Source organism: Alligator mississippiensis, chromosome 6, assembly GCF_030867095.1.
Source record: "Alligator mississippiensis isolate rAllMis1 chromosome 6, rAllMis1, whole genome shotgun sequence".
NCBI lineage: Eukaryota > Metazoa > Chordata > Crocodylia > Alligatoridae > Alligator > Alligator mississippiensis.
Genome location: NC_081829.1, coordinates 98,633,046 through 98,660,131, shown reverse-complemented (window position 1 = coordinate 98,660,131; position 27,086 = coordinate 98,633,046). Strand labels below are relative to the sequence as shown.

Below are 27,086 nucleotides of genomic sequence, written 5' to 3'. Positions count from 1 at the left end.
CGTGTATCCGAAGCTCGAGGGAGCTGGGCTGCTCCCAGAGCACCTGGCACTCCTCCGTGGGAATCGGCACCCTGTCCCTTTCCTTTGTCTCTCCCATTCGGGCTTTATGGGAACGTCTGTGACTCATGTTCAGGGAGCGGTTTGATGTGGGGCATCACGATCTCCTGGGAGGTCCCTCCTTGCCAGCAGTGAGCACCCACGGTTTTGTTCAAAAACATTGTTTCCCCCAACACCTGCTGGCACCCTTGCGCATCTCCCCCGGGGTAACGGCAGGCTCTGGATTTAGTACCAAAGAGCATCAAAACAGCAGACGGGGAGGAGGGGAAGCCATTCTTTAATTGCTCACAGGATTAAAACAGCCTTTTATCTGGGGGAGAAAAGCGAGGGGGGTTGTAGGAGAGAGGATAAGATGCAGAGGCTGCCAAGTGCCGTGTGTCCTTGGCAGGATGGTGTCATCCAGCAGCAGCTTGATCCCGACGATGCAAAACAATCAGCGTTGCACAAAATGAACGTTGCAGACTTTAGCTTGTGATCTATCAACAGTGGGGCCACCTGAGGCTGTCCAGCAAACCGAATTAGTGGGTATGCCTGTGTCTCTTTGTGTGCATGCACGTACACGTGCTGTAGGGAGGGTAGCCACACCTCTTACTAAGGGTGTCAGGGGTGCTCTGTGCTCATAGTGTTTTTGTTCAGTTGGTTTAAACTTTGTCACCTGGGCTGAAACGTTCCTCTTGGGGTGTCGGCCTGGGCTGGAGCGTTTCCAAAAAGTTGTAGTCAAAATGGCTCTGCAGTTGATGGCTCGTTGTCATCACCTATGTGTTGTCGCACACAAGGGTCAAGGTGTGCACGCATAAACACACGCACATGAACACTGACACACAGGTGATAAGGCGCACAGGAACTTGGGCATGCACACAAGTGGGTGGACACACAGACACACAAGTATTTGGCATTACTTATATCATCTTTAGGAAGAACTTCTTCCCAGTTCGAGTGGCCAAGGTCTGGAACGGGCTCCCAAGGGAGGTGGTGCTCTCCCCTACCCTGGGAGTCTTCAAGAGGAGGTTAGACAAGTATCTAGCTGGGGTCATTTAGACCCAGCACTCTTTCCTGCCTATGCAGGGGGTCGGACTTGATGATCTATTGAGGTCCCTTCCGACCCTAACATCTATGAATCTTATTTGTTAATGGATGCACATGCATTGACCTTCCCCGTGTGTGTTGGCACACACATACACATGCCAGCTCATACATATGCCCACACATGTTGTCACAAACACGTATTAAGGTCAACACGTGTGCCAAGATGCAAATAAACACACGCTGAGTGGCATACACATGTGCTGGCGCTGCACACGTACTGGCACGTGTTGCACACTGATGCAAAGATGCACGGGAAGAGCATGCATTATTCTCTCTCTCTGTCACATCAGTGGTGAACTGCCCAAATGCTGACTTCCTGAAGTTGTTCTATCCCTGAGGCAGACACTATGTGAGCTATCGGGGATCTCTGCTCTCTGGCTACAACAGTTGGCAGGGTGTTTTGTGGGAGGGGGTGGAGGGAATGACAAAAGAGCATAAGTGGGCTTCTCTGCCTGCTTTTAGATCCCAAACTTACAGCACTGCCCTGGAGTTGCACGGCCTTGAGGGTACTTATGCTCACTGGGCTTGACTTCCTCTCTTGTGACCGTGCTGACATCAGTGGATAGACCAAGAGCAAGAGCAAACCCAGGCAGAGCTTGTTCTCAGTTTGCAGAAGATCACAATTCAGCAAATCTGGCTCTAAAAGCATCTTCCTCCCTCCTGCCCCGGGTCATTAACTCTGCCGACAGGAATGCAGCTTCAGTGCCGCAGTCAATTTAAGTGAGGGTTGTATGACGCTGATGTGTAGCCAAGGAGCGGCATCCCACCATGGGGGCATTGGATTATTGCTTGCTCCGTAGCAGGAAACATCCAACGAAATGTGAATGGCCTGGGAAGGCGCGCTTGGATTCTGAAACGAGAGACGGAGGAGAGAGGGGTTAGCAAGGCTCCTTATAGCATTCACATGTCTGTGCTTGCAGTTTAACGCCAGTGTGAGAATAGCTTCCATATGTCCCTGTGAATATGAAAGCTCGCGTGCGCCTCAGCTTCCCCAGAGCCGGTGTCTGTAGTGACAGGACACAGACCACCGTCCCAAATGAAGGTGCAAAGCAACAGGCAGTCCTCTCCATTTCAACCCTTGCTGGAGGGAGAAGGCTTTTTGATCCAGGCCACCCAGAAGCAGCTAGGACTCGGCTCTGTGGGACGTGGGGCGATTTCAGTGGGGCCGACACAGCGATGAAGCAAAAGCAGAAGACTCAGGCTGCAGGAATTGTTAGATTTCATAGATTTCATAGACATTGGGGCTGGAAGGGACCTCGGAAGATCATCGAGTCCAGCCCCTGCCAAAGGGCAGGAAGTCAGCTGGGGTCATAGGATCCCAGCAAGATAAGCATCCAGTTTTCTCTTGAAGGTTAGTGCCTATACAGCCTTGAACACAAGGCGTGGGCTAAGCAAGTCATGTCCATTAAATGACTAACACAATTCTAGCAAAACGTATGAGGTCTGTGTTGTAAATGGAGTTTGTGTCTCCTAACAAGGCTCCCTGGAAATTAGGTACACTTGTAGGTTTTCTTGCTTTAATGAGGTTACGATGGCAGACTATCTGGATGCAAGCTCGGAAATACATTACTCAGATAATAGCTTTTTTAAGAGCTTGTTAGTGTACTGCTACCCTGGCAGTCGGATCTTAGCCTTTTGCCTTGTATGAAACCCCTGTTGCCTCATCTCTACGTTTATCTTGACCTCGAGCTAATTGGCACGAGTCCTGCCTGAGAGACCTCTTTGTGATGCTGTTTACCTGGCTGATTGGAGATGATGCTGCAGCAAGATTACTCTAGATCATGTCTGTTCCCATTTCACAAGTGAGCGGTATTTAGCAAAGGTGTCAGCGTTGATCTCCTAATGTCCTACCGGATGATAATCCTTGCCCCTGGGTTTTTCAGGCTTTCTCTGGTTTGTCATGAAGACTACCTGTATGAAGCTGTTCTATGAAGATGTAGATCACTGGTAGCTGCAACCTGGGTCATGCTACAGACCTAGTCCCTCATGTTTTCATGACCTCTGGGCCTGCTGACCCACTACAGATCAACAGAGCAGCCCTAGTCCAGTATCTCCGCTTAATGAAGCAGAATAAGAGCTTATATAGCAGTAGTTTTGATTAACCCAAATCTGATTTGCTTTCCCTTAGGTTGCCTTTGGATATCGCATGACCAAACCCTTTACCTGGGCACTCAGCCAGCATCATGGAGTTGCTTTTATCCAGGATCTCCAGGTATGTCACAAAGGAAAGCTGTTCTTGGTGATGGATTCGTAATCCTATTACTGCATTTCATTTTACCTCTGGAAGAAATTCTCATTTCAGTGATTCAAGATCTCCCTCCATGTAGGATCTGGCCATTTAATGCTCTAATATTGCGTGCATGCTGATCTGCTGGTGTTCTTGCCTTTGCGTCTATGGTAAAAGGGGATATTTCCCACTCTTCTTGCACAAATGGTCAAAGGGGTGCTTGGGGCAGCCTGTAGAATATGCATTCACGCTCTTGCAAAATGACCTCTTCAATACTCAAAGTATTTCCTTGCTCCATTACAAGGAGGTCCATCGGCTGACGGCTGCGATCACAGGGCATCGTCTATAAGCCACTGTGTTTAGCGCTGAACTCCCCAGCAATATTACTCTTGAAGGATGATTGTGCTTCTCACCATCTGAAACATGATATGAATTGTTTTACAAAGTTCTCACGGCTGCAGATGTATTTATTGCTTTGACAGTGGAAACATGGTTATCTACCTGCATTTATTGACTGTGGTAAGGGCGGACCTTATAATGTGTGGGCTGCAGGGATCCATCTTGCATTAGCCCTATAGAGGCAATCTAGCAGGTGATCCCAGAGTCCCATGCCTCACCTGGAAGAGATGGGGGATCATCACGGATGGAGAAATTGTTCAGTAAAACCTCCCAATAACCAGCAAAAGCATTTCTCTTTTCCTCCACCCTTGAAAGAGATGTTAGAAGCTGTCTTCCCCCTGTTTGCGCTAGTACAGTGCTGCAAAGGTATGACGTGCTGCTTGATGAAAGAGGCAGATGAGCTGGTTTGAGCGTGCAGAAGTCTGGAGGCTGGACGGATGGGGGAAGAACAAAGCAGGCTGCACAGAGTGTGCACAAACGTGTTTTCACAGTGCCACCCCCCTGACATCTGCACTTGTTAGCTGTGGAGACTGAATCTGGCTTTATACAGCAACCTTCGAAATAGAGGAAACCTTTTGAAAAGTGGCCTTCCTTGCACAGGTGCAACTTGCACCTGGATTTCTTGCACCCACGTGTCAGTTGTGACTCACAGTTTGAAGTTTTTCCTTCTAATTTCTGGAGCAATTACTCAACTGTACACATGCACACTCACGTGTTGTGCTTAGGTCTTTACCGCACCTTGAGCCAGTGTTCAGCCCTTTTAAAAATCCTGCTGAATATGAAAGAAAAGGCCTTGTCTTTATTTGTTTGTTCACCCTCTCTTGTCAATACTAAATCGGTGTCCTGCCTGAAGTCGGAGGCTGCTGAGATGAGCAGAAAGCTTGAGAAACATCTCATCCCTTCCCAGCTCCTAGCCAACGCTTTTCTTCATCTTTTTGATATATGCAGAAATGTTAGGGCTCTGACAGGTGTCAAAGTTGATGCACTTTCAGATGAGTCAATCTTAGTCACCATTCACTATCAATCACATTTTCAGTTGTGAGGTTGTTTTTTTTTTAAAAAAAAAGGTCTTTCTCACTTGGCATGTAACTAAACACTTCGCCACTGAATGGTGCTGCTGTTCCTGTAATATTAAAGGCATGAGTGCAGGGTTTCTTGCCTGTCTTAATTAAGAAGGGCACAGTGTCTATTTTGCCAGGCCTAAGAAGCAAAATGGACAGAGCGGTCCCGGGTTGCTCACCACCCACGACCCCAGCCGAAAATCAGGCCCATCGTAATTCCATTTTAGACGTTCAGCCCTGGTGGTTTCTGGTTTAGACAGCTGGTTCCTTTGGCCTACAATTCTCCTGCACTAAAATACAACCTGAAACGAAACGTTAGACTCGGTTTAAATGTAGCTGAGCTTTGAGGGAAGTTTTTGGTTCCAGGGATGAACTGTGTAGTTAGGGCTCACCCGAATGTTGTGTGGGCATTTACGAATCTTACAAAGAGGATAAGAAAAAGAAACTCCTCTCAGGTTGTAAGTACTTTTTTGGAGCCCTCTGGCCCAACGGTGCGGAAGTTAAACACAAACTGTATTGGTTACTGAGAGCAAAGGAGCAGCACGTGAGCAGAGTGGCCGTGTACTCCCCGCTCCTGTGCACGTGGACCAGGAAAGCGCTCCCCAGGGATAGCCAGGCCTGCATGCAACCATCCTGGCCGAGGCACGGGAAATAGTTTGCTGCCGTGGTGGGTCCTGATTTGCTTTCTGCATGGGGTTCCTCTTGAGCTTGGCAGAGCACAGACCTGGCTCTTCCACTCCTGTGCGAGTGCTGAGTGCTCTTGCATGGACTGAGGGTGTCTAACCATGTCTCTAAGTTCACTCGGGAAGGCAGGATTTTGTAGGGTTCGAGTTGAAAAAGGTGTAAAGGATCACACAAGGCTGTGGGGAGCCTAGCTGCCGTCTCCTTGCCTTTTCTCCTAACAAGTGGGAGTCGGGGACTGGGCTCTTCTGCAGCATTTCTTTACAGAGGGGCTAAGAGTTGCACTTCTTTCTCCGAGTCTTTAGTCCCATCATCTGCCAGTCCCTCGAGCCGGGCTCTCCGGCCGCCAGCAGAACAGGTGCACAGAAGTAATCTCATTGCATCCAAGCAGGCAGACGGCTCTGGCTGGGAGGAGGTTACAGCTCCAGCAGGAGCCGTCACCAGTGAGAGGAAGAAAAGGGCTAAATGGTTGTGACATCTTTTCCTCCTCTCTCCACCGCTGCGTTTCGTTTCAGAAACGTCTTCCTACCGGCGGGGGAAATCTGCCGCGTCTCGGGGATGCCCTTGGTTGATGTCGGCTCTTGTGCAGGACCTCAGCTTGCTAATGGGTCTGGTGGGAAGTGCTCTCCGGTCGGAGGTAGGAGATCGTTATTGCTTAGATATTCCAGGGGAACCTTTGCGATGATTGAGCAGGGAAATGGGGCTTTCTCCTGGTTCCCTTCCCAAACTTGCTGCAGCTGAAGAACCTTCCCAAGCGCTTGTTTTTATATAAAAGCTTGTTCTCTTACATAAAGGGTCGTGAAGAGAAAAGAATTGTATTTGGTCACACTGGGAAGATTAGAAGAAATCTATTTCCATGATATCCTCCAGGCTGTACTGCCCCGGGGTCAGTGAGCAATCCTGCGATGCTTTATTAAGTCAATTCAATCCCCGGAGTAATTCTTCCAGAGTCAGTGGACTTATGCCAGGATAAGAGGGTGCTTGGTTTCATTATATGTGACCACAATTTCAAGACGAAGATTTGGAGCCTGGGTAATCTCCAGCTTCTACTTTTGTAAAGTGGGAGGAACTTTATACTGATGTCAACTGAGCTGTACTGATGTAAGGAGAGAGGAGGATCGGGACGTTTGCCTGTACCTTATCTAGGTCTGCTCGTGGCTGGACCTGCCTTGCACATCATAGCTTTCTCATGGGTGTGTTTGTCAAACCTCTGACTACGATGAGGTTTCGGCTCCATCACAGGGTGTATTCTTGCTTAGTCAGGCAACTATTTTGCACGCACCGTGCGCTACTAGAAGAGGGGTAAGGAAGTATCTATCCCCACTGCACAGATCAACAAAGTGCAGCACTGAATATATGGTCAGCAGGTCACGTACCCTGGTCCAGATCCCACTGAGGTCAATGGAAATCTTTCCATATGGCTCAGTCTTTACAGGGGCTCAGGGACAGAGTGAACGTCCCGGTGTGGAACAGACCCCGGATCGTTTGACTCCTTGTCCTGTGCCTTATTCACTCGACTACGAATCCTGTCTAAGAAAAAATTTCCATTCCTTGCCATCCTTGGCAAAGTTTCTCCCAAGACGGTGCCCACTTCCATGCAGATCCTGCTTCTCCCAGTTGATGGCTGTTCTAGATCACGATGCAAATCTGTGCTGTTGTGCATCGGCACCTTCTACACTAACAGACCTTCTGACCTGAAAGCATGTCTTTGAAATGCTCAAAACTGATTATTTGCAGGAGCAGTTCATCTTAGGAGGGAGCAATCCCCTGCACCGGTGCAGGCTGGGGCTGACGGGCTGGGCAGCAGCTCTGCAGGAAAGGACCTGGGGGGACAAGAAGCTGAACAGGAGCCAGCAGTGTGCCCTGGTTGCCAAGAAGGCTGACAGCATATTGGGTTGCATGGGTAGGTTTGTTGCCAGCAGATGGAGGGCAGTGATCCTTCCCTTGTATTCAGCACTGGGGAGGCCACATCTGGAGTCCTGTGTCCAGCTGTGGACCCCTATGACAGAAAGGATGAGGACACATTGGAGAGAGTCCAGCGGAGGGCAACAGAAATGGTTGTGGGGCTGGGGGACAGGACTGGTGAGGAGAGGCTGAGGGAACTGGGCTGATGGAGTCTGCAGAAGAGAAGACCGAGGGGGATTGAATAGCAGCCTTCACCTCCCTGCAGGGGGGCTGCAAAGAGGATGGAGCTGGGCTGGTCTCAGTGGGGGCAGATACAGGACAAGGAGCAATGGGCTCAAGCTGCAGCAAGGGAAGTTTAGGTTGGATATTAGGAAAAACTTTCTCATGAGGAGGATAGTGAAGCACTGGGACAGGTCACCCAGAGCGGTGGTGCAGTCTCCATCCTGGGAGGTGTTTAAGCCCCAGGTAGACAAAGCCTTGGCTGGGATGATGTAGTTGGGGCTGGTCCTGCTTGGAGCAGGGGTTGGACTAGGTGTGATCTCCCAGAGGTCCCTTCCACCCTCACGGTCTGTGATTCTACGATCTAGTGGAATTTAGTGCCCTGATTTGTACCAGTGTGTATAACACAGGTGCTCCCATCACTACCCCTGTGTGTACATTTGTAATGTTTCTACGGCGCTGCCCATCTTCGAAGTGCTGTGCACGCATTGAATATGATGATCCCCTTATCACTTTGCCCTTCTCCCAGATAAATAACATCCTTCCTCAAACCTCTCAATGAGAAGACTTCTGTTTTTCATGGGCAGCACCATTTGTCCTGATAACTCGCACATGGGACAGATGGGTTGTTTGGGGCACCATTGACATCTGTTCTCTACCCATGGCCAGATGAACAAGGAGCAGGCACCCTCTGGAGAGGCCAAGCTGTTTCACTCGGACGCACAGCCCTCTCGGTCCGTCTCCCCACCTCCATAATCCGATGCCTAATCTGTGAGTTTCTCTAAACTGCAAACTTCAGAGCAGATCACCCCAGGCATGAAGACGGGAGGCGAGCATTGTCTTATGATTAAGACTTGTGACTGGGAAGCAGCTGTGGGTTTGATGCTAAATAGCCTGCCTTAGGCCACTTCTCCAAGTACTGCATTGTACCCAGCTGTAAAGTGATTAGGAGATGACTTTCTGGATGCTTGCAAAGCCTGGTGAATTCCTCCAGCCCCTTGCTAAGCACTGGTCGACACGCAGGGTCTTATGCCTATATCTGTTTTAGGGAGGGATGTGATTTTTCTACTAGAATACCTGACTTGGCCAAACCCTTAGTGTGGAAGCATTTACCTCGGGACAAGTGTAAGGACTTCCATTTCTTTGCAGAAATCAGCTTTGCTGCTGTAAACAGCTTGAAGTGCCTACGTGCTTGTGTCTGTCACCATGGGGCTGTAATCCTGGACTCTCCCTGGTGCAGCTGGAGCTGGAACCACTGTTGTCTGCAGCCAGCAAGCCTTTGGTAGCATCAAAGCTTCCCTTGGGTCAGATGCGTGGCAGTCTCGGTGTCACTGTTTTGGCCCAAAGAGGTGGGATCCTATTGCACGCGGCTTCGAGGGCCCGGCGAGGTCAGGAAGCAGGCAGCGAGCTTGCTCGTTTGTCACCGTGGCTGGAGCCAGTGGAGAGCATCTCCCAATGCTTGTTCTCATGGTTACCAATGAGGAACTTGATGACGAGGAGAGAATTGTTCTGACTTTGGGGTCAGCTGAGTAATGCAGGCAGCAGGATTTAGAGCCTGACTTTCCTGTCTGCTGGCCTTATTCTCGAGATGCAGCCAAAATCATCTATGCACGGCTAAACACTGCGCGAGCGTCCTCCCCAATGCAAAACATCCACAGCTTCCTGAGAGTGGTGGACATCCCCGTGGTGGGACGCAGTACGGAGCTGGATGCTGCAGGCATGAAGACACCCAAAGGCAATTGTACGTGGGTCTCGCCCAGGAGCTTCAGTGTGGATCGGTATGATACGGGACTGGGAAGTCTACGATCAAAGTGGACGGGTGATGGCAGGCTCTGGTGTGTGCTGTTGACTAGTTGTATGACCCCGTCACGCCCGCCAGGCTGCATCGCCATCCTTGCAGGGGGTAAAGTCCTGTACTAGGTGTTTGGGGCCATACTTTCATTTTTATAGACCCGCTCCCTATATAACAAGCCCCTCTCCTCTCTGCTGCAGCTCGCCACCACCTTCTCTGGCTGCCGCGCCATCTCTTCAGCCCATTCAGAGCTCCCTATTTGGCAGCCGAATGTCTCCGTGGCTTCCTTTCCTCTGACTTCATAACCATCAGCTCCCTCTGCTTTTTCCATCTTCATCTACTGAAGCACCCAGGAGGAGAACCCCTTTTAGACACCACGTTCACTAAATGAGCTCAGTCTCCTGCCGAATGCAGAGCCAGGCGTTGCTGCTGCTCTCTAAACCATAAACATCTGTCCCTTCTTCAACACCTTTCACATTTGGAGCCGCTTCTCTCTTTGAGCTCCTTCCTGTTTTCAGTCTCTTCCTTAAAAGTGATTTTCTCCTTAGCTGACAGAGTCTCTCTGCCAAGGGTCACATGATGCTGAGTATTAGGGACACCATAGAAAATATGTTGTGGGCTCCAAAATCAGAAAACAATTATTTAGGAGCCTGAGGGCTCGATTCTCATTTTAGATAAAGAGGTGCACATCAGTGGAGATCGTGAACACATTCCTCCCTGTTCATGCATGGCTGGGTTTGCCGAGATGAGAATTTTACTCTGGGTTGAGCCGGGGATCAGCGAGCTGAACCATTTTGCAGGGGGCTGGCTGCTGTCCTGCAATACCTGGGCTGCGCCTTGCTGTTGGGAGCCCCTCCATCACAAAAGCACTTGCGTGTGCGCACGAGTGTGCTTTTGGCAGCCACGGCCACCTGCCTTCCATTGCTGAATCGCGCAATAGGCTTTAGAAACAGTGGTTAATATGGAAATAGTGGTGTCGTGTAATGAGCACAGCAGGGATTCTGCAAGTGGGGGTAGTACCCGGTCCTGGCTGCAGCTCTGCTCCTGACTTGCTCAGTACAGGTCATTTGATGGCTCTGTGACTGCTAGCAATCGCTTTCTTAGCTCCTTCTAACATATAACACTTGGGAGCTACTGAGGTCAAAAGAGTTAATTAAGTTGGGTGTCTACAGTGGGGTTTGTCCCTGCTCATCTCGAGCACTTGTAGGTGCACAGTTGCTACCGGATAAATCTCTTGCCCCCTGCACTTGTTGATAGACCCTGGGGGAGACTTTTGGGCTCCCATGGCTGAAACCCTGTGCAGGTTGCCTGCACTTGAGTTTGGGGTGGGATGTGAGGGATGAGGTCCATCACTTTTTGTCTGTCGCCCAACACATAGGCATTTGGTGGTTTTATTGTACAGCTTGACGGACGAGTGTGTCTCACACCCGACTGTGCTGCCTGGGCTCGGTCTTTAGCCTCCCATCTACTGAATACAGTTTCAGGCTTTGTTTCACTTCACTGTTGCCTGCCTTGTTTTCTTGCTCTCCTTGCCTACCTACAAGGTGCAGCTGGAGCCATATCCCTGCACTGTCCCTCTTGCACTTGCATGCTTGGGGGATAGCGGGTCATATCCCTGCAGTGCCCGCCTGTCACTTCTTCTAGGAGCGTGAAGCTGGGGAAATCTGGCACAGCCTTCCCAAGCCGCCACAACCTGTATCCTGGCACCACAGGATAAATAATGGAGTGCATGGAGATCTTTGGGCTATCTTATGCAAGAGCAAAGTGTTGTGCACAAGTCCCTTGTATCTTTTGGGGTTTTTTTGTTTTGTTTTGTTTTGTTTTTTTAAGCTAATTGCCTTCCAGCCAGACTCAAAGCAGATGATGAGCAGGAGCCCGGCCGTGCTTGCACTCTGATTAAGCTCTGTAGGGCATCAAGCTTGGGACTTGCTGAAGTCAATGGCATTAGTCTTGCTGAGTTCAATAGGGCTGGGATTTTGCCAGGGTTGGTTCCCTCGGCACAGGGAGGGATTGGGGCTGCAGGGCTTTGCTCAGGTGAATAACTCTGCGGCGGGCAAGGAGGAGAGGTCTGTATCTCTAGTGTGGTCCAACCTCTCCTTTGGGGCATCCTACTTAATAATGACTCCTCGGTGCTGCTTGGACAGACGGGTTACAGCTGGTGAAGTCAAATCTTCCTGTTCTGGCTGAGCTGACTCAGTTCTTCTAAGCACAGCTGGCTCCGCTCTGCATTCGGAGCTCGTCCTCTCTCCTGTGATGCACTTCTAGCAAGAATTGTCAGGAAATAATTCTCACACATTGGAAATAAATCATGGCTTTGTAATTTTTTTTTTTTTTTGGTTAGTTTTTGAGGTGCTAAGCCAGAAACAGTGGCCACAAAACAACCACACCTTGGCTCCGCCACTGCTGGTTTCTGAGCTGACTGTGTTGTGATCCTTGCTGGCTTCAGTCTTCACTTACTGACCTGAGCGGACTATTTAGCCATATGCATCCCACGTGGGGCTGGGGGTTGGATTTTTTTCAGATTTTCAGGCTCCCAGGTTGTATGTCCCAGTATGGTGGCAAAAACACATCCGTTGCTTGGGTCATTTGCTAAATGAAAGTGCTGTCTCCCTGAGCCCTGCATAGGGAACCATCGGAGACGCCTTCAGATTTTGCTCCGTGCGTACATCGGGATCTGTTGTGAAGTCTGAAAGGCTGAAGAGGGGTCGAAGAGCAATGAGACCAGTATTACTAAAAAAGCTTGTTCATAGTCTTCGACATATCTGCATTGGTTTACTTGAACAGACCGAGGCATGATGAGATCCAGCGGCTGCAACTCGGACGCTCAACAAGGTTAAAGCAGAAATAGGATGCAAAAGTAATTAAGCATTGAGCCTGCTCATCAAACGTGGTGGGGCAGCCTCACTCGCTTGGAATGTGATTAAAATGAAGGTTTTTCTTGAGAATTCAAAGCCCACATTTCTTGCCAATCCCGGCCTTAAATCTTATAACCAAGTCCACCGTTCCCACTGAGCTCGGCAGGCGTTTAGGTGGGCACGTTCAGGTTAGAAATAGTCACTGTGTTGAGCTGTACATGAAACGAAGGCACCAGAAATCTGTATCTGCTCCTGAATGAATAGTGGATAGGTCTGCGGTGGCTCGAATACCACCACGAGGTTTCTGGTGACAGCATACATCACGATAGCGGGGCAGGCAGAGCCAGGTATGTGCGAGCACTGGCAGATCGCTCTCCTTTTGAAACGTGTGCATTTATCAGCGCCTGCATTTGACTTCAGTTTGTGGCAAGATCCATCATGCGGACGAGGAGCTCTTGAGGACAGAGCAGATCGGTCAGACAGATTATTCAAACGAGCCCCTGCGGCCACGCGCGCTCTCCTCCGCTCCTCGCTGGGTTAGGTTTTCATCTCGGTGTTACAAGCGGCTTGTTTTGAAAAGCACACGGTCCGTCCGCGGCTGTCAAGCTGCAATTTAGGCTGACACTTGCTGGCGGGGTCCGGCTTCGGTCTTTTAAGGTAGGGACCTCCATCCTCCATAATGAAGTTATTTGTCCGTCCTTGTGACATCGTCGTCTTCATCCTGATTTAGCATCAGCGCTGAGCACGTTCAGAACAAATATATAAATAACGTTTTTTGAAACAATGGTCCAAGGTAAGAGGCTGGATCTGTGGCACAGCAACCAGAGGCTGCTGGTTAATTTTATCCCTGTAATTCTGAATTATTGAATTAATTAAAATGGAAATTCACTTCCCCAAAAGAAGCGATTAGCTCAGAAGTGTCTTGAATGGCTTCTCTAGAAGCAGCAGAGGATGCAAGTGGTGGCTTCCAGAAAGCGGACTAGAGTATCCCAGGTAGCATCAGCATTTTCTCTCCCCGCCATGCCTGGGGGAGGACCTCGTTTCCGGGTGTCTGAGAACTCGGGATTGTTGCAGTGTTTTTGGGGGGGTTGGGGTTTGTTTTTTTTGGTTTTGTTTTGTTTTTTTTAACTGCCTCCTTTCCAATGAGCTGCAATGAGATCCCTAACTTCGTAAGGTAGTAGAGAAGCAAGCACGTTACGAGGACAGCCAAAATAAAGCAAGCTGCACCATGAATCGTGGTCCATGATATTGAAGATCTGTCCCTGGCAGCTCTGAAGTGCTTGGAGAAGAGATGTCTCAATTAAGGGAGGAAGTTAAGGGGCGCTCTGACCTCTCGGCACAAAACCCAGAGCTTTATGCGTGCACTCTTGTCTTCTTTCCTTTGCCCTTGTATAGGGCACCATTGCTTTGCTCTGCCCGATGGGCTCTCACTTAAAGGGGAGATGCACAATTCCACCGGTTCACAGGACATACGGGTCCAGGAGTGAGTGTTAACTAATCTGGTTCAAGTGTTTCATCTGTCTGCTCCTGCCCTACAGTAAGCAACTCTAAATCTCTGTAATTTATCCTTGAAGGAAAGAGCTACATTGGATTCAGCTGCACGGTGGGAAGCCCCCTTCCCTTCCTTTTAATTTGGTGTCACAGTATGCACGTCCGTGCCACACATACAGGAGTGTGACAGCCCTATGCAGAGATGACTGCACTGGCCAGGCCATTTGGAGCAGATTGGAAGATGGGCGTATACCCAAGGACACGCTATCGGAGGGAGCAAGAACAACAGGATGTCCCAAGCTTCATTACAAAGACGCATGCAAGTGAGATATGAAGGCATCTGGAATTGATCCGAAACCATGGGAAACCTCGGCAAGTGATAGGAATGAGTGGCATCATCGTCTGCACCGGGGCATCAACGTCCATGACAGAAATCAGCTCCAACAGCTTGAAGAGAAAAGAGTCCATAGGATGCAAGCGGCTTGCAAACTACCCAACCACGACATGTACACTTGCAACCACTGCCACCAGTCATGCAAATCTCAGATGGGACTATCTGGTCACATGAGACGCTGCAAACCACCTACGTCGTAGGCTGCGATATCCACCATCTCTTGCAGACGGAAGGGAGCCATCTCAAATACAGGAAGAGATGCAGTGGATGCCTCCCCACCTCAGCTGTGATCAATCTGGGCCTTGATTTCAGCGCTTCTGGGATGAGACGGCTGGAAGACGAGGAGCACGGGTGTATTAAAGGACTTGAACCACAGCCACGATGCTCTTACAAGGCACTTGAGAGTTGGAGATCTTTGCAAAATAACAGAGGACCTGTGATACCACCACCTCGCGCCATCTGCTCTCGCCCCTTCAGCTCATCTGCAGTCTTGCCTAAAGCAAGTACTAAATGCCTGCTCCGTAACGGCTGCGCAGTCGGGTGCACGTGTAGACGTGCCCACTGAGTAGCAAAGTGGAGCTGTAATTCATTACAGATGCATCCTGCTCTGTCACGTTCTTGCCAAAAAACTCCAGCTATTTAGCAGGGTCGGTGCTGAGAAATCAGGATGACGTCTAATGGGTGGGCAGGCAGAAGCAGTGACGACGCCAGCCAAGTGTTTGCAGTGACAAATAAAGCAGGGGCAGGTGATATCCTCGCTATTGTTTGCGTGGGTCATGAGTCGAGTCGTGAGGAAGGTAAGCAAGGCGTTTCATCGATGAATGGGAGACCACATGGCTGACCTCGGTGTTGTTGAAGATCCTGTCCTGCTTGCTTCAGCCCACCATACAATAGAAGAGAACAACCAGCTCTGAAAAGGCACAGCAAAATGAGCTGGCTTGTACATGAGTAAGGGGAAGGCAAAAAAAAATCTCTATATATGGCTTTTAATGTTCCAAAAGCAACTAGCAGAGTAGATGGAGAAGGATTAAAAGACAGCAAATCCAGTTTCCCTATCCAACGAGCTGGAGGTGTAACAGTGACACCACGCTAGATGACAAATAGCAAACCGAGAGCAAAAGCTGCAAACCGCTCTCTCAAATGGCAAATGATTTGGAAAAGAAGCACGACAAGATGCACTGACATGGCAATGTGAATTTTGAACAGTGCCATCCTGTCTTCCCTCCTATGGAGGAGACTCATGGAAATCCACAATAGTACGTGAGAGGATCAATGTATCCCACAGTAAACACCTCCTCGGAGTTGGGTGGAAAGAGTTTATTACAGCATCAAACATTTTAAATAGACCAAACCAAAGCAGCCTCAAGCACGGCAAGATGATGGCGGTGAATGCATTTAGGTTGTGCTTTCAGATAATACCGCGACGACTTCCACTTTGAGTAACTACCCCATAATTAACCTTCCACTGGACACCACTTAAGACACTTAAGACAAGAGGATGACCTTACAAAAATGATTATTTGGAACAAAAGGAAGATAAGCTCAGTCTATCAACATGCTTCTCCAAAAACCTGCATGGACCAGCAGGGGATCATAGTGAATGGTGGGATCCGGTGGATGTTGAATGCACATGAAAATGCAGGATGATCGAGAAGAGGAGAGCATGCATTTGTAGCATGCTCTGTCATTGCACATGTCTGCACTTCCACAGATCATACTGCTCAGAGTCCGGTCAGTAAAGCACCGAGCCTCCTGTTTAAATGAGAGGAGTGGGCTGCATTCGGCAGCCTCTGTGAATAGGCCTCCCCGTGCAGTAAACCTGCCTCGGAAGCAGAAGTCAAGGTGCACTGCAAACAGTGTACGCGATCTAGTTAATGCATGAGTACTGTTAATTTAATGGCTGGCTGCTTTCCGAGGCTGCTTGTGCTATTATAGGGATTACCCACATGCCTTCAGCCCAAGCAATCAGTAGCTTTCATTTTCCAGGATCTCCTTTATCTAAGTAAAAGGATTTTTTTTTTCCAATTCAGATTTACGTGGCATTTAATATTCTGCCTGTGTTTCTGATGGTGCCCACAATGTGCTAGCTGTTTTCAGTCCTTATCCTGAAGAGCTCGTAGTCCAAGGGCAGACGGACCGAGGTTAGGGCACAGGGACCCAAGGAAGGAGTTTTGTACCGCTCGTGGAGATTCGCTGTTAGTCATGTACCAGAAGTGGATCTTTAAGAGGGATGCAGATACCAAAAGCTTGAAGGGAAAAAAAAAAAAAAAGAACAAATAGGGAATTTCCATGCAACCTAATTAGATTTGCTGGAATGACCTTTCCAGAAGTGGATGTTTCAGACGGTAATAAATAAAAATGGGATAAAGGCCTATTACCAGACTTCTGCATAGTGAATACAATCCTGGGGAGACTCTCAGCCTTATGGGCACACCTCTTTGTTTATCAGAGAGAAAACAAAAGGGAAGTTTGAAAATTGTGCACAACTTAGCTCTAGCGAAATCTAAGGGGACCACTGTATCTTCAGGCTAACCTGCCTGACACTCATCACCTACTTATTTTTGTATCAAACTTGGAACAACTCCTTTTAAAAGAGGTCTTGTTATATTTCCATTTTTTTAACCTAGACAATAGATCATTTCCTCAGTGAGGACCATGTATGCTGTCCTACGTACCTGCCAGCCTTCTCTACACCTGCCAGGTGTCGGAGAACAGCAGGCATTTTAATGACCTGGGGCAATGGGCAGCAACACTTTTTTTCACAATGGGAAATTTCTCCTATCTATTCTATGCACCAGACATCAAAAAGGGCACGAAAGGCTCTTGCACAAACTTTGCAGGACGAGGAAAAAGAAAGTTGACTTTTAAAACGGAGGCTGTGCATCAATGACTTCATCCAAAAATATGAAGGATTTGGATGTTTAGAAACACATAAATTGGAGCTATAAATGAAGCTCTTGTGCAGTGTATGACTCAAGATGTAGCTCGATACATTTCTGAAAGGGATTATGTGGCATGGCTGCCTGCAGTAGCAGGGGATTGAAGGGGATTATCTAGAAGGTCCTCTCCAGTCTTATGGTGTGAACACACAAACAAGTTCCCCGTGAGACGGGATGTGCATTTGTTTCTTGCCTTGCAGCAGACGTAGCTTTCCCCTCACTGGAAACAGGGTAAACGGTCTCTCATGTAATGCAGGCCAAGTGCATGCACGTGGGCAGCTGATGTGCTGTGCGTTCACTTCCTAATTTGCCTCACAAGTGACTCGTGTGTGTGTGTGTGTGTGTGTGTGTGTTCATCCCCTGCCATTGTGCAATTAAGACCCATAGTCTACTCTGCCCCAACTCACCGCATCCCCCCTTTGATGTCTTAAGCCACCCATGCTGTGATATGTCTAGGAAAGAGGAAAAAAACTGGGCAGAAAGAAAAGGAAGTAAAGAACCAGATTTTCTCCTTTCCAGCATGTCTTTTTTTCCCCCAAGCAGTTGTTCTGGAGTACCTGTATGTGTAAAGGGAGGCAGTTATCTTGGTGTTATCACGACTGACATCCCCTGACCTACTGAGTTTGTCCATCAGGACAAAGGCCTGGAATTGGCCAGGAAAACGAGGATCGGAGCACGCGGGTGCCAGGCTCCCACCTGCTAGTCGGAAAGCTACGCTCTGCTTCAACTGCTGCTTTCCATTGCATCCGCTTTCAGGTCCCCATGTAGTGAGTGACGCTGAGCCTGTCTGATGATTGTGCGTGTGTGTGTGTGTTAGATACATAGATTGATGGATGGATAATGAAAAAACATGGCAGAGCTAGTTTCAGCTTATCGATAATGCGTGCATTGTGACAGACTCTCACGGGTGACCCACCTCCTCTGTGCTGCATAAGTTCTGGGGGAAGCTTTTAGTTGGCCTAACCCAATGCAGCTGGTCCAGCCTTGGCATTTTGGTATTGAGATGCATCCCCTCCTTCCTTGGCCGGACTGGAGCTCTGCTGGAACTCCTCCCAGGGCCGGGGATGGTATAATAACCCAGAGAGCCGGGCACCCATAATTGACACTTGGATGCTGGAACAGGTCTTGGACTTGGTGGAGAAATGTCTTGTCTCTGCTTCTGTCCCTTGTGTCTGTGTTGGGTGAGAAGTTTCCCATTTGATTTAATGAGAGGCAGAGAACTGGGACTGGGTTACCTGCTCCAAAATGACCTGGGGGCTGAGTTCTTAATGCGCTTGGCTACATCCATTATCTATAGTATCAGACCCCTGGGTATTTTTGGGGTGGCATGTAGCAAATCTGTCATAATAGATTATAGGTGATCTATCTGAGGCTGGTTGTGTGCGAGATGATAGATCATATATAGCTAACTATACCGTTACCCCAACACTGAAGCTGGGAGCTACACTTGTGGCTTTAATCCAGCTAATGCGGGCAGTGAAGACACAGTGGCACGGACTTCAGCGCAGGTTAGCCAGCGACATAAGAGCCCGGGATCTCCGGCCAGCTTGTCTGCTTTCATTTCAGCCAGCCGGACTTCCGCCAGCTCGGGTCTGTCTGCACGGACCTGACTGAGTTGGACTTAAATTACAGGGTTTCACATATTTCTCCTTTTTTTGGTCTTCCTTGGCCTGGAAGTCTTGCTGCTCCAGTGGAAAATATAAGCACACCAGCTGGCATGTCAAGAGGGAGTCCTGCCTTTTCAGAGGCAATTTAGCTTTATTCACAAAGAGCGAGGAGGTTAGGAGCCAGCAGCTCGGAGATCCTGCCTCCATCTCCGTCATCGACTTGCTGGCGGTCTCTCTTCCCTTTCTGAGGACGGATCCGTGCCCGCGCGGTGCACCGGCCTCGAGCTGTCTGTGGGAACAGTGCAGACACATAACTCTTTTGCTTTTGCAAAGCAGGGACATCTTTTACTTCTGTTTTTGCAGATGGTGAAGGTGAAGCTTAAAGAAATGCCTCGGACCATGTAAAAATTCTGTGCCAACGCTGGGATTAAAACCCAGGTGGCTTGAGTCGGTGTCCTAGCACCTCGACACGATGGCACTCCCGTCCTGAAAGGAGTGCTTAAAAGATATCAATTGCCATAGAAGAAGCTGGGCCCTATTACTAAAAACAGCGTTGAGCGAGCTCGCTTGAAACTTCAGCCGCTTTCTTGGGGTAGATTTGCTATTTATAAATAGCAAATGATTTATCCCTAAGTGATTAAATGCGACGGTAAGCATCCATCATAATCACGGCTAATAAAGGGATGGATGCGTGTGTGTAAGATACACATCCACGAGTGGTGTGTAATGCATACACCCCCCCCGTGCCTCCTCCCTCGACACGCAGAAACCACGCAGGCCCGGCCAGGGGGGCGTGAATTCCCCTCCATCCCCGCTCCCCCCGGCTACATGCATGTGTGCACACTCGCATGCACACTCATCCTCTCCACCCACGCCCAGGGCGCAGGCCTGCACAGCCTTCAGTTCCCCTGTGTGCGCACACACATGCAAACACCCGTGCGTAAGCGAGCATGCACATGGACACACACATGTGCATGCACACAGGCACGCAGAAGCACACACGTGCGCAAGCATGTGCATGCATGCACACACGCGTGCCCCCGGCTCACCTGGCCCCCCCCCCCCCGCCCACGTGACGCCATTGGTCCCTCGCCCCTGTGTTGCCAGACAGCGGTCTCCATAGCAACGCGGCATCCGCTGGGGGTGGACCGCCCGGCCGCCCCAGCGCAGCGCGGCGCGGCGCGGGGATGCTGCGGCCGGCGGGAGGCGCGGCTGCCGCGGGCGGGGGCCGGGGCCGGGGCCGGGGCCGGGGCTGCGGCCGGCCCCTGGGGTGAGCCGGGCTCCGGCACAGCGCCGCGGCCATGGGGAACAGCCTGTCCGGCCTGCCCGCGCTGCCCCGCGCCCACCACGCGCGCCCCAAAGGTAGGCAGGGGGCTGCAGGGGGTGGGCACCGGGGCATCGCGCCCGCTGAGCGCTGCAGAGAGCGGCAGCCTTCCCCGGAGAGAGGGGCGTCGTGCATTCGTGAGCAGGGGAGGGAGGCATCGGCTACCGATAGCCACCGAGCGAGGATGAGGGGCAGCGGTCACTAGAGAGCGCGGGGGTTCGGGGCTGGTCTTGAGCAGGGCAGCGAGGGGCACGGCCTCCGAACCCGAGCCTCCTGGACCCTCAGGGGGAGAGGAGCTGGGGATAAAACCTGTGTTCAGAGCCCGTTTGCTCTCCCTCTGTGCCGCTGCGTGATGGGGGACCGGGCGAGACGCACCCGGGGTCTGACCCAGCTCGTACGTTCCCGTGCCCCGTTCCGGAGAACGGGAGGGGATCTTTGGGGCTCCCCGTTTAAGGACTGGGATTTTCCTTCCTCTCTCTGCCGTCGTCCTGTTCAAGTCCCATTTCGGGGCGGCAGGGCAGCCCCCGCGCCAAGTCTAGCGAGGGGACTGTAAGGACAGCGGGGCTGGTTCTTCTGCGTCGTCCCCCCGTTCCCTGGAAGAGGGGAGCAGGGTGTAGTCCGTCCCGTCGGAAAGGCGCTGCTCTTGCACAGGTGCAGGTTGCCGAATAGGCACCTGCGTGCCGGCGAGCACCGTACAGTCTCACCCCCGAAGGATGTCAGACTTGCTCCTAAAGAGTGAGTGAAGAAGGGCCCTGTTTCCACAGCCGTTATCTTAATGCTTCACATCATTAAGACTTACTGGCTTTTCCCCTCGGGGGACACGCAACGGAGCCTCTGAAAAATGGAGACTGCTCCCTGGGTGCTGAGCGTTGAGCTCCTCGTTTGGAAGGCACGGCGGGCGTGCCAAGGGTTAACGATGAGGTCGGCATTCACGGTTGTAAAACAAGGATTTTACCAATATTTTCAGATTCCCCCCCAGCTGCGCGGGATGGTTCGGAGCAGTTTTTGCATGAATGGAGGGCTGTGATAGCAAGGCTTTTCTGAGAGGAGATGTCCAAGATTGGCTTGTACGAGTCGTGTCACGGACTGAGTCCATCAGTGGCTCCGTGCAGACAAATGCCATGTTTAAAACTGGACTTGCAAGGAGGGGCTGCTGAACCCTAAACAATGACCCGTCATCCTCTGTCAAGGCAAACACGAAGGCACGGGTGATGCTGCCGTAGTGGGGATGCAGTTGTAAACTGCCGGGAAGGATTTATCTTTCCCAATAATGCTGTCAGCTGGAAATCTTTCTCCAGCAACCTTAAGCAGATAAGAATTTGTAAACCAGAGCCAGAGGGAGGCTGCTTTCTAATCCAGTATCATTAGTTTAAGGATGAATTCCAAGATGCTGTATATAAATCACCTGCTTTGTTTCTCTTGTGGCATGCTTCTTTCTCTCTCCATAGTGTATATTTTCTTTCTTTTAATTGAATTACCTTCCAAGGCAAGGCAACAGGAGGAGTCGTTTGCACGTTGTAATAGAACAGAGCAGTGAAATCGTGTCCATTTGGATAAAGAGTTAATAACCAGCTATTGCCTTTGTTAGAAAAACCAAGGAGCTGCCAGGGACAATATGTGCTTTTTCTGTCTTTTTTTATTTTTTTTTTTAAACAGGACTGCCTCAGGTCCTACATTTATATGCAGAATAAACAAGTCTGATCAGATATGACAGGTTCCTGTAAAATGGTTTGGAGGCACAGCAGCGAAAGTATGAATGTCACACTGCTGTGTTACATATCTGCCATTTAACAGTTTGGGAAGTGTTTTTAATTGAAGGTCTGGTTCTTCTCCACCCGCCTGAACGTCGGCGTCTGCGAGGAACGAGGGGTTCTAGCAGCTTTGGAAACCAGGAGGAGCCACCAACCACACACTGATGCCCTCATGCTGTAGACGACCTCCTTCCAACTTGGTGGCAGGGATCATTTTTCCTCACTTTTGCAAAAGCAGAGGCTGCTATCGGACTGTGTGAAGCTTTTCTAGCGGTGGTTTGGAGGTGCTGAACTCATAGCTGGGGCTGTAGAAGTGCTGATGTGCTCTATAAAAGTCACATCTCCGTACTCCATGCGTCTGTTCAGTCAGGTCTGCCAACTACTAGCCCTGCAAAACCAGCCCAGGCGGTCAGCTGGATTTGCTCCCTTCCCACAGGTCATCCTTTGCTAAGTTTCCATTTGCTTTGCTCTAAGCAAGCCTGCTGAAGACTACAAGACTCTTCGAGTGCCAACGAGGGCACGGGGTGAAGACAGTGAAGATTGACCCGGTATCGCTGAACTTTGCTTCGGTCAAGGATGCACAAGAAGGGAAGAACTCACCTTGCTTCGTAGATCTCCAGTGCAGTTCACAGGCCAGCTGGTGTGGATAATCACGTCCTGCAAACCAAGTGCATTTGATGCAGGATCTCTGTGCAGTGATACAACTGGATCCTCACTCTGGATCCTCATTCTGGATACAACTGGATCCTCGCTCCAACTGGGTCCTCGCGCTGCATCGTCATTCTGGTTCCTCACCGACATATTTACAGTTGCTTTTCAGAGAGCCACACTTGAACATCCCCGTTGGTCCTCTTCTGTTTAAATGGGGACTTCACTGTTCAATGAAAATTTCTCTGCAGGTGTTTCTACTTTGCAATGATGGGCTCCAAGAGTATACATCACGCCACGGATATATTCATCATTATTGTTATTATCAATATGTATAGCAGATTAAGGCCTCCCAGGGAGCAGGTGAAGATGAGATGGAGAGAGATAGTAGGGAGAGACATGGGAGAGAAGGAGATGGATGTTTCGCACAGCCCTACTAATTAGCCCCAAGGAAGTGTTTTTAATTGAAGGTCTGGTTCTTCTCCACCCGCCTAAACATAGGGATGCTGGTTTTCTCTGATTTAAAAAAATCCCCAATTTTCAGTTAAGAAAAAGGCCCAAATCCACATTTTTCCATGATTAAAGTGAAACACTGCTATATATACATATATCTATATATATATCTATATGACTAGTGTTTCATTTAAATCACAGAAAAAATGTGGATTAGGGTTGCTTTTTTTTAACCGAAAATTTTGACCTCCTGGGGTGCGGGCCCCGGATCTGCGCGCCGGATGAGAGGAGGCTGCCGGTGCCGGCAAGCGTCATGAGTTTTGCTTTGAACAGTTTGAGGTGCCATTTCCCAGAAACCTCGACACTTGTCTCCTTGAAATACGGCAGGATTCATGCCCACAGACGGGGCTAGCATCCCTGCCATTTTCATCCGAATCAGGCAAATGCCAGTTTTAGGCATTTTCATGATTCCCCATTACAGCCTATGGGCGAAACGTCGAAACAGCACAACAGTTTCAATGAAACACAACGCAACAGCGCTTCGAAACGATGAAACAAAACACGGTCCCTTGGAAACGGCAAAACGGACATCGGAACGAAACGGTGCTGTTTCGCACAGCCCTACTAATTAGTCCCAAGGATGGCTGGCTCACTGTGTCTTTCAAGCCATTTTTGTGAGTGCCCCATGGGACCAGGGGTCAAGAGGCCTAGGTATTTTTCCCAGCTCTGCCCTTGTCTCCAGGTGTGACCGTGACCAGTTACTTTTTACCACTCCGTGCCTCAGTGTCCTCATCTATAAAATGGGAATAATAATGCTTCCCTCCATCCATTCCCTCGGCCCCTTTGAACACCTCTTCTGAGGAGGTGAGAGGACCCTCATGAAAGAGGGCTACCACTTGTTGCTTTAATAAGATTGTGCTGTAGATAGATGAACCTCCAGTAAGAGTGCATGAATTATCTTAATGGGTAGACTCAACTGTCCAGCCAGCCCAGGATCCTTTTTGCAGTGGTAGCTAATCACAAGGGGTTGTTATTCCTGTTACTTACCCTTTGAATTGCAACCTATTGCTAGACAAAACTGCAAAGAGCTATGGACTGGAAATAAGCACTGAGAAAAGCAAAGTGATGACAGCCTCCAAGATAGCTGCCAGCAGCGTTGATGTGAAGATCGGCAGTGAAAAAGTAGAACGAGTAACACATTTTAAGTACCTGGGAGCCACCATCACAGAAGACTTAACATCTGAAATGGAAGTCAAGGCCAGAATAACCTCTGCCACCAGCCAGCTAACACAGCTAAAGAAAATCTGGACAAGCAGCAATATTACACCGAAGGTAAAGTGACATCGGCTGCACGCGGCGGTCATCTCTACGGTGCTTTATGGCTGTGAAGCGGGGATGCTTAATAAGACGTTTTGGAGAACAGAATTAAAGCTTTGAAATGCGTGCTTTAGGAGAAGCAATCAGGACTCATGGTAGAGGTGATATCTTTCATTAAACCAACTAGATTTTTGCAAAAAAAAATGTTGTTACAACCTGGATACCTGCTTTAGGAGACTACTGCGTTTCGTACGATGAGCACCGGACCAATGGGTCTATCAAGCAGCAAATCAGTCAAGAAATTGGAATCTGTGACCCGCTGTTGGGGGCGGTGCGACGAAGGAAGCTGCGATGGTTTGGACAGGTCACGAGAAGCCCGGACTCCTTTGCCAAACAGCTTAGAGACTGGTTCTTTAGACCAGCAGTCCTTTCTTGGTGTGGGTAACCCCAGTGGGATTCAATAGAGCTATTTAAGAGTCACAAGATTATATTGCATTTCATCTTCAAAGCACTGTATGAAGCATTAATTGACCCGCACAGCCCCTCTTTAAGGCAGGTTGTTCCCCCCCACCAGTTGTATATCTGGGGAAACCAAAATGGAGAAATGCATGAAGGTCCCCCAGCTGGTGATTATTTTATCCTACCCTTTGTAACTGCAGATGCTGGCCTAAACCGTCTCCATATATATATCCCATTGTCGTGTGCGAGTGTCATAAACTCTTCCACACAGATATTTTTATGGGTCTCTGAAAGAAAAGGATAAAGATAGCAATCTGGCTGATGTGGGCGTTGCAATAATTGTGTGCTATTGACAGAAATGAGATCCCTGCTGTCAGCTCCACTTCCTTTGTTCACTGGATAAAACTGAATGGGAAGAAAAGGACATTGGTGGCTGGTGAAAATTAGGATTAGGGTTGGAGGGGAGAGGGGGTGGGAAGGGATCAGATATGCGTTGCTTGCTGCGAAGTCGTGATATGAGCAATGTCATCTAGCAACTCAGAAGAAGGCCAGGCTGGTACATCCCTTATGGCCTTGGCCAGAAGGATGTGATTGTGGGGAAGAAGGGTCTTCTCACCTACCTCTTGCCACACCTGGGATGGCATAGGGGAGCACTGAAAATCAGCAGGGATCACGTGGCGCCAGGGTGGGTCTCTCTCCTGAGTGACGTCGCGTTGTCTTCCCACCACGTCCAGTCTATCTACAGTGGACCCATCACAAGGATGAAGGTGACTGTCACGTAGCCTATCTGTCGAGGTCGCTCCGCTGGGTCCCTTCTGCTTCCTTGTGCTTGATTTCTGTCTCTACACCTGGATTTTCTCCCTCCCATCGTCCTGCTGGGGTAGCAGGTATTCTTCACGCTTCATTAGGTTGATATGACCTTCCCCCAGGCACCGGGTTTCTCCCAAGCGACTGAATTTTGATTTACGGTCCTGAAACTACTTTTCCTGATCCAGATTTCTAATTACACTGCTTTATTGACCTTGCTGTTTTGTTCCCTTTTTGCAAGTCCGGGAGCCTGTTCGGGAAGCAGGTACAGTTGAACTTGACAATGGCTTTTCAAAGTGACATGCTGGCCTGCCAAGAGGAGGCTGTGAAGGCTATATGCAAAAGTCACTTTGATTGCAAACAGCAAAGGGGGTCTGGTTGTCCTACTCCTACACCCACATGGGACCAGGGCAGGAAACTCCAGGAGGCATTCATGTTCTCGGTGAAGCTCGTGAGCATATTGCACTATTTGTAGGTGCTCTGACCCCTCGGCTTGCAAAACACCGGCCGCTGTTGCTTGGGGACTTTTTTAGGTGGTATCTGTAGCAAGACCTTTATTGTGTCAGTGGGGTCGTCAGGTCCAGAAACCCTCTCGCTCTGCACATTATTGCATGCAGGTCCAAGGCAGTTTTCAAAGGATTGTACTTTCCAGTAGGAAGGGCTTGAGAGAGAGATGAAGGGGGTGGAGTTGCGGTCTCCCAGCACTGGATCTCTTGCAGATAGGTAAGGAAGGGTGGCCTCAGTCCTGCAGTGGCAAAGGTATGTGCAAGATGGCTTTGCCCCTCTCCTAGTGGGGGCTCCTAGAAGCGACGCGTAGGATCTAGCAGGAATTGCTTCAAAGGCAAAGCCTATGGGAGCTAATTTTACATGGACGCTGTAGGGTGGGGGGATGCATGTGCAGATGCTGCGTGGAAAGACCCTTCCTCCAATCTGTGCCTCCTACTGCTGGCTCTGCCCCATGCCCAGATGCATGAGAAAGGGTGCAGTAAAAAGCCGTACGTACAGGAGTGATTCACCTTCGTTATCTGCCTCTTATCACCTGGTCGGGGTCAGCGATACTGCGGGTAATCTGGCTCCTGGACAGTGGCACTTCCTGAGATCACACAGCTGAGCCCTGTTATATGTGTGGCACAGCGTGCAGTCATCTCACCTTGTACATGAAATGATCCTCTCCTCAGTGACCCCCTTGCACAGATCACTAGGTTCCTGGCATTTTTTAATGATCCTTCCTTAGAAACATGGGGAACTGGGAGGGGAGGGGGAGGGAAATAGCTCAAGGTTGCACTTCTGTTGCCTTTTTCTGCCCCTCACTATGGATCCATCAGAACAGGATCTCTCTTCTCCATACAAGTGGAGGGGAGAGAATGGCCCATTCCTTAGGACCTAAGTCCGGGTCCTTGTTCTGAGTCCAGATTTATTTGCTCAGGGACTACAGTTGGAGGCAATGCTCCTTGAGTCCTGCAGGCTGCCTGGGCCAAGCTCAGCCTTTGTTGCAGAGCTTGCATGGTCAGGCAAGCTCTGAGATCGCCCCTCCAAACCTCTCCAAGCCCCGGGGAACAGAAACTAAGGCGTGCAGACGTCCTGGTGATGGGCAGATCGAGGGAACCTTCCCTG

The 27,086-nt window shown here is 49.8% G+C and overlaps 1 protein-coding gene and 1 long non-coding RNA gene across 2 annotated transcripts in view; one reads left to right on the top strand and one right to left on the bottom strand.

The window, feature by feature from the left end:
* Positions 1-317: 317 nt before the first annotated feature.
* LOC132251226 (uncharacterized) lies at positions 318-25,452 on the bottom strand. The gene is made up of 2 exons (XR_009463149.1): positions 25,286-25,452; positions 318-1,993 (listed from the first exon to the last, which is right to left on the bottom strand). It is a non-coding gene; the product is annotated as an uncharacterized LOC132251226 (long non-coding RNA).
* The window catches only part of NEURL1 (neuralized E3 ubiquitin protein ligase 1), a 198,851-nt gene continuing 191,730 nt past the window's right edge, over positions 19,966-27,086 (top strand). The window contains exon 1 of the mRNA XM_019486003.2: positions 19,966-20,075. Coding sequence (XP_019341548.1) covers positions 20,015-20,075 — 61 coding nt within the window. The 5' untranslated portion in view covers positions 19,966-20,014. The remainder of the gene's footprint in view (positions 20,076-27,086) is intronic.